General features: G+C 41.6%; 1 protein-coding gene across 1 annotated transcript; it reads right to left on the minus strand.

Moving 5' to 3' along the window:
- Positions 1–401: 401 nt before the first annotated feature.
- Positions 402–6,927, minus strand: MZT1 (mitotic spindle organizing protein 1). Its single transcript, XM_083501412.1, has 3 exons — positions 6,769–6,927; positions 4,879–5,024; positions 402–1,741 (listed from the first exon to the last, which is right to left on the minus strand). Exons 1-3 carry the CDS (start codon positions 6,815–6,817, stop codon positions 1,718–1,720), a joined length of 219 nt encoding a protein of 72 aa, XP_083357538.1. The 5' UTR covers positions 6,818–6,927; the 3' UTR covers positions 402–1,717.
- Positions 6,928–7,866: the final 939 nt, after the last annotated feature.

A 7,866-nucleotide genomic window follows, 5' to 3' on the forward strand; every position in this document is an offset into this window, starting at 1 on the left:
TGGCTGGGGAAACCCAGCCAGATGGGCGGGGTATAAATAATAAAATTATTATTTACTGTTGTGAATACAACCTGTAGAGAGTAGCTGATGATCTTCAAACTACCCAAAAATTGTAGCTTTAGAAAATCTTAGCCAGGAGTTTGCACAACTCCCACCAAAGTGTGATAGGTCTAAGCATCATGGTCCTGGCACCTACGGACACTTGGAAATTTTTATTTTTTATGAATTATTGTATAAACTGACCTCTGAATGGTTACAGGCTAGCCACACCAAAGTGTGACTTAATCCCTAGTTCTTCCTTTCTTCAACTCCATGTCTCCACCACCCATTTTCTTTAGATTAATTTCTTCTTGCCACTGCCTATTTTCCAAGCACTCTTTTGACTAATCTGCAAGCAAATATCACGGTTGGAAATGAATGGTTTTATTTCTTATAGAGCAACAGAAAGTTCATGAAGCTTTAACAATAAAGTCATGTTACTAATATAAATTCAAAGAACTGGGCTGTGAAACATCTCTTCTCGCTAAATAAAACAGTTATTTTCCTACAGCCATTTCACAACTTAAAATATAAACTTGTAGTGTAAGTGATTTCCTCCTTCATCATAGTATAAAACCCAATTACTCTATTTTAGACATCAGCATTGACTATTTCCTTGATAGTCCTTTAAATATCCAGAATACAAGCAGAATACTTAGAAAACAGAATTTGTAAAATGAACAGAGAAAAACAATGTGTAGGTAATCCTTAAGGCAAACATCTTTTATCACTAAACACATAAAACTGTTCTTGTGATGACCAAGACCGCTGGAGTTCACACATTTTCCACCCCTGATTTATGTTCAATCTTCCCATGGTCATTAAATGAACATTCCACTGTGAAACTGAAGGATCAACCTGTCCCCATAAATAAAAATGTAATTTGATATTCCCCAACTAAGTTTGATAACCTTTCCAAGGGACTTTATATAATAATATTCTATTATTGTTTGTATAGTATGTAATAACAAATAAGAAAGATGACATAATAGTAATGCATAATCCAGTCGGTCAACATTAAGCACTTTTAGTTACTATTAATTTCAATGGATTGTGGTTAAGCATGTGCATGCCTCTTCCGCTGAAATCAAGCAGTGTTTAATTTTAACCATATTGCACCACACTGCCCCAGTAAAAAGCTCCATTATATACATGAAATATATTGTTTAAATGTGCATATATTTAAACAAAGCAAAGGTGCCCAATGGCAACTTTCTTCACAGGATGGCAAGTGGCTTTTAATTTAGTGAAGTAATCTGTATGGAAAATATTATTTAAACTTATGCAAAGTTTTGTGTACCTTTAAAAAAGAAAGTCAATCATACCCCACATCCAATAGTGTTTTGCAACATGAAGGTAGTATATCATATGATTATTTTTAGTACAGTTTCACTATTTCAGAGAATATTTGAAAGACTGCCAAAAAAAATTACATCTATTTGTTGAATACATATTTACAATATTTTCAAAACATCATGTGCAATAAAGATACATCACTGGTTAATAAGCATATTTAACATTTTTATACACCTTTACATTATATTTCTTCCTCAGTGAAGACTTCAGAAACCAACACAGCCAATAATGTCTGCAGTCCTAAACAGCACACGACCTTGAAATCATCTGTTAGCCTCCCACATCAAGCTTCGCCTGAATCCAAAGATGCTGTCCCAGAGACTCAGCTTGGCATGTTTTCAGCTGCCTAGAAAAAGTAACTTGGTTTTAGCAAATTTGCGAAAAACAAAAATGAAGATTACCAACATTATGGACCTGTATCACGGCAGCTTGTAGCTGCATAAAATGTGTTGCTTTTTATTTTTCACCCGATGCTGATGGAATCGCTGTCCTGGAGCCACTGCAACTGAGCTGCCCTAAGCAGCTGGTTGTGTGTTTGCCAGGGTAGGTACCCTGGACTAAATCCATGAACAACTCACTACCTCTCAGATGAACCAACGGTAACTGAAAGACTGCTCTTGCAGCCTGGACACAAAGCCACCTGTGCTGAAATGACAGAAACAACAGCACTTCTTCCTAACCCATCAACCTTTTGTGATCACTGCTATAGCAGCTCTGTTTAGGAGGAGTATTACCGGTGTGTCAATCTTCTGGGGGGTGGAAGAGAAATTCAAGGGGAGTCTGAACCAAGTCTTAGCACTCTTCCCTATCTACCACTGATGATAGGGTTTAGCAGGTACATTCACCACCAGTTTACAGGTGCTTTGTCTGCAAGTGCTTGCTTCTGTTCACAAAAGCCAGGGCAAAACCTTTCTTGCTTGAAGGCTGATTATTATTTCTTTGTACATGTGTGTGGAAGGTGATTAAGTTCAGAGGTTAACTAGTTTTAAATCAATTGCTTTGTTAAACTATATCAGCAATTCTGAAAACTATCTTGAATTGTTTGTGAGCAGGTGGAATAAGAAACAAGTGCATCCATACAAGGGTGAGATGCAGCAAGGATTCATATTAGTAGGCAGATCTTATCAATGACTTAGGGACACGGGTGGCGCTGTGGGTTAAACCACAGAGCCTAGGACTTGCTAATCAGAAGGTCGGTGGTTCGAATCCCCACGACGGGGTGAGCTCCTGTTGCTTGGTCCCTGCTCCTGTCAATCTAGCAGTTCGAAAGCACGTCAAAGTGCAAGTAGATAAATAGGTACCGCTCCGGCGGAAAGGTAAACGGCGTTTCCGTGCGCTGTTCTGGTTCGCCAGAAGTGGCTTAGTTCTGCTGGCCACATGACCCAGAAGCTGTACGCCGGCTCCCTCGGCCAATAAAGCAAGATGAGTGCCGCAACCCCAGAGTCGGTCATGACTGGACCTAATGGTCAGGGGTCCCTTTACCTTATCAACGAGACTCTTAAGGGTAATAACTGTTTTCAGTGTTTCTGAACCCTATTCTTTCTTTATTTCCTTCCTAAACAACATTTTACTGTACAGTGTGTTCAACATTCCCAATCTTGCTCCTCCTGACAAGTCTGTATCTGGTGACTAAAGCTATCCAGTAACTCCAGCTTTGCTGTGATCAAAACAAAGGTATCTAATTGTCTATCCGCAAATGCCACAGCAAAATGTGCATAAGTGTATGGCATGCACAAATCTAATTGATTTGCAAGTAGACACATGTATTATGGAGTCCTTAATAGCAAAGCCATAAACTCAAAACTGCCAACTTCTGAACAAAAGAATGTCAACTGTCACAAATTTTTATTCTTGTATTTACAGATTTCTTTTGAACCTGGAACACAGGATATGCATAAATTACAGCAGCATATATACAATTCAATCAAAATGTCAAATAAGATATTAACATTTATTCCAGTGCTGCTTATTTTTATATTCTGTTTGTTAGACTTCTGATGGGTAGCACTTCTTCCAACAGACTTATGTTCTGAGGCACAACAGAACCTAACTTTACAAGGCTTAGGCTGCAATCCAAACATCTCCATCCTGCAGATGGGGCAAGTCCACCACTATATCCCTGCTGCATGCGGCAACCATTTTGGGTGATGGTACCGTAAGTTCAAAACAAATTTGATAATCAAATAGCTTCCCTGGCCTTAAGGTCAGTTGTCTTCCAGAACTAAAAACGTATGGGGTTACTTCCAGATCTAAAAACTGAATGGGGTAACTGTGCCCCTGAAGGACCAGGTGCGCAGCCTGGGAGTCATTTTGGACTCACAGCTGTCCATGGAGGCACCGGTCAATTCTGTGTCCAGGGCAGCTGTTTACCAGCTCCATCTGGTACGCAGGCTGAGACCCTATCTGCCTGCGGACTGCCTCGCCAGAGTGGTGCATGCTCTGGTTATCTCCCGCTTGGATTACTGCAATGCGCTCTACGTGGGGCTACCTTTGAAGGTGACCCGGAAACTACAACTAATCCAGAACGCGGCAGCTAGACTGGTGACTGGGAGCGGCCGCAGAGACCACATAACACCGGTCTTGAAAGACCTACATTGGCTCCCAGTACATTTCCGAGCACAATTCAAAGTGTTGGTGCTGACCTTTAAAGCCCTAAACGGCCTTGGTCCAGCATCTCCACCTCCATCGTTCTACCCGGACACTGAGGTCCAGCACCGAGGGCCTTCTGGCAGTTCCCTCACTGCGAGAAGCCAAGTTACAGGGAACCAGGTAGAGGGCCTTCTCGGTAGTGGCGCCTTCCCTGTGGAACACCCTCCCACCAGATGTCAAAGAGAACAACTACCAGGCTTTTAAAAGACATCTGAAGGCAGCCCTGTTTCGGGAAGCTTTTAATGTTTGATGTATTATAGTATTTTAATATTCTTTTGGAAGCCGCCCAGATGGGCGGGGTATAAATAATAAATTAATTATTATTATTATTATTATTAAACTGCAACTTTACACGTTTGGATGTACACCCCACTAAAACGTTGTACTTGCTTCTGAGTAAGTATGCAGATCAGACTATTTAAAAGGGAATTATTTTTAATTGTACAGTACTGTAATATCTTCTCCAATTATTAAGGCCCTAATAATAATATGTTTTATTTATTGAATTTATATCCCACCTTTCCTCCTCCTATAGGAGCCTATGAATTACATTCATGCCATCTGTGCATACCTATAGAAAAAGTGAGAGAAAAAGCCTGTTCTCGCATGAATGATAGCAGTAAACTACAAACTGTTTTATTTTTAAGAAGACATCATTTGATGCAGTCTCAAAGGTTAAGAAAGTTGTGGTCTTGGAAAGTAAGATAAGTATGCGCAGTGTTGGAAAGTAAAGCAGATGTCTGCAGATTTAGTGCACAGGTGTTTTTGAGCTTATGTTGTAACATTCTGAGAGCTCTAAACAGATTATTTTGGTTTTCCAAAAACTGATCATACCTTTAGGGCTTCCGTGGCTTTGCGCAGTTCCTTGATGACAGCAGACAGTGCCTCTGGATTTATCCCTTGTTCACAAAGGCGCACACAAATAGAGAGGGTTTCCATATCTAAACCAGTGTTTAGAATTCTAGATATCTCCAGCAGGACTGAAAAAATATTTTCAAATTAACATTGTATGGCTGTACTGGGATAGCAATTTCTTGTACACATAAAAATACGCTGTTTTCAATGCATGTTCATAAAGTGAGGAGCGTGATTTCATTGCCACCAGTAAAATACCAAATATAAGAGCTATTTTTTCCTTAGTAATTTGAATTAAATTGAATTTTAATTTTAATGGAATATTTTGCTGGGTTCGAGCCCCATGGTGGGCGAAAGATTTGTGCATGGCAGGGGGCTTAGACTAGATGACCCTCGCGGTCCCTTCCAACTTCTATGATTAGCCCAGTTAAGGGGGGAGGATTTAAGATTCAATCCTCTGCAGAGGTTGTGGTGGAAACCCCTAAGGCTAGCTTTGGTTCCTGGCTGAGTGTTGGGACAAGCTTGGCTTTCTGTTTGTTTTCAGTGTTCTTTCTAACCGAATACGCCCTAGCTCTGGGCTGGAGTCAGGGCCGGCCCTCCCACCAGGTGGAGTGAGGCAGCTGCCTCGGGCGGCAAATTCTGGTGTGTGCGTATGTAAAGCGGCTAGAAGCATGGGGCCTGCCCTGCAGCAACATCTCCTCGCCCCAATCTAGCTTGCCTGGCCTATTATGGGGTGCCATGGAGGATCTCAAGCGCCGAAGGTTCACCCCACTAACGTGGTCAGATGGAGGGGCCTATGGTCATCTTGCCTCAGGCAGCAAAAAGGCTTGGGCTGCCCCTGGCTGGAGCACTCTCTCTTTTTCTCCTCAGCCTAGTTTTTTAGTGTTAATTATTTAATAATAATAATAATACCCCACCCATCTGGCTGGGTTAATAATAATAATAATAGTAATCAGGGCCGAATTTAGGTTTGATGAGGCCCTAAGCTACTGAAGGTAATGGGGCCCTTTATATGTCCAGCTGTCCTTTGTCAACAACAAATTGTCGCTGTTTTTTGTGTTGAATATATGCTATATGGTAATTTATGGACATAATACATATTTAAAGCCATTTGCACATGCAAAAGGTAAAGGACTCCTGACAGCTAAGTTCAGTCGTGACCGACTCTGGGGTTGCGGCGCTCATCTCGCTTTACTGGCCGAGGGAGCCAACGTTTGTCCGTAGACAGTTTTTCTGGGTCATGTGGCCAGCATGACTAAGCCACTTCTGGTGAACCAGAGCAGCGCACGGAAACACCGTTTACCTTCCTGCCGAAGCGGTACCTATTTATCTACTTGCACTTTGAGGTGCTTTCGAACTACTAGGTTGGCAGGAGCAGGGACCGAGCAACAGGAGCTCACCCCGTCGCGGGGATTCGAACCGCCGACCTTCTGATCAGCAAGTCCTAGGCTCTGTGGTTTAACCCACAGCGCCACCCGCATCCCACTCTATATATAGAAATGAGCAAACCAGTGATAATTTAGGGAGCAGGCAAGCAGGCAGGGACGATTCCTTACATCATAGGAGCCTACACAACATAAAACACTGTTGCTGGATGTAGGTTTTATTATTTTTTTATCTTATATTTTGGAAATGTAGATCCAGTTTTTTTCTTTAATTTTTTGGGGGGCCCCCAGAGTGGGGCCCTAAGTTTTTGCTTGTTTAGCTTATGTGTAAATCCGGCACTGAAAATAGTCGTAGCAGTAATAATAATAATAATAATAATAATAATAATAATAATAATAGTAATAATAGGGAGCGAGCAGGGGCGTGTGAGGGGAGGGATAAACGGTCAGCGCAGTGCGCGCGCCCCGCCCGCGAGACCCTCACCTTCCATGGTCTCCCTCACGGCGTTCAAGTTGGCGGCGGGATTCGCCATGATGGAGAAGGGCAAAAGCCAAACAAAAGCGCCGGCGTCGGGTTTTCCCTTCTCCTTCTCCCTCACCCCGACGTCGGTTCCAGAAGGAGGGGTTGGTGTGCGCGTGCGCGAACCCAAGAGGCAACGGCCGTCTCCCTCTTTAGGTGTCATCCGCCACGTCCGGGTATTGCACCGAAGCGGCTCCTGAGCCCAGCTTGCTCACCCAAGGCGCTCCTCTAATTCATTCATAGCCTAGCTCAGCAGATATATACAGCATATAAAAAAACCTATATATATTAAAGATATCTATATATAACCACACGCGCGCACATAACACACCTATATCTATATCTATACACCATATCTATCTATATGAAACACAGATCTATAACATATACAACGGATCTAACTATATAAAAAGTATAAAATATATAAATGTATAGATATACTCCTGTTTATAATGTTTGTGTTTTATATGCAGATATGCTGTGTGTATGTTATTGTGCATATTATATATACAGTATATATATAAAATTATATATACTGTATTATAGATATCTATAACCACACGCACACCCTTATATATATATGGGTGTGTTAAGCGTGTGTGTGTTATCTATATAGACCGTATTTATCTATATAAAACACAGATATATAGCATATATAACGGATCTATCTATATAAAGAATGTATAATATATATCTATATGTATTTTATATCTATATATAAAATACATATAGATATCTATTATACCTATTATGTGTTTTTCTATACAGATATGCTGTATATGTTTTTCTATATGTGTGTGTGTGTTATAGATATATAATGCTCAATATATTACGAGTGTGTATAAAACACGAGAGAGAAATGTTTCAATGGTTCAGAGAGGACCGTTTTCAATTCAGTACCGGAAGTTTTGCTCTCTGCTACGTTCCCTTACCTCTATGGCTTTCCTTGCCTCTTTCCCGCTGCTCGTGCGAACGAGCCCCCTCCTCGCGCGGCCTGACGGAGGGCGCCTGCGTGAGCTTGGGTCTCCGCGGCTCCATTGGTCCGCTCCCTCGCTCGCGGCC

The sequence above is a fragment of the Podarcis liolepis genome (genome assembly GCF_965112155.1).
Source record: "Podarcis liolepis genome assembly, chromosome: 4".
Classification (NCBI taxonomy): domain Eukaryota; kingdom Metazoa; phylum Chordata; class Lepidosauria; order Squamata; family Lacertidae; genus Podarcis; species Podarcis liolepis.

Bases quoted from the DNA above. Each gene is read 5' to 3' on its own strand.
- MZT1 (XM_083501412.1), bottom strand. From the start codon at position 6,817: ATGGCGAATCCCGCCGCCAACTTGAACGCCGTGAGGGAGACCATGGAA. The intron at 5,025-6,768 runs GTGAGGGTCTCG...ATATTTTTTCAG, and splicing joins CGTGAGGGAGACCATGGAAG to TCCTGCTGGAGATATCTAGA. The intron at 1,742-4,878 runs GTATGATCAGTT...TACTTTTTCTAG, and splicing joins AAGCCACGGAAGCCCTAAAG to GCAGCTGAAAACATGCCAAG.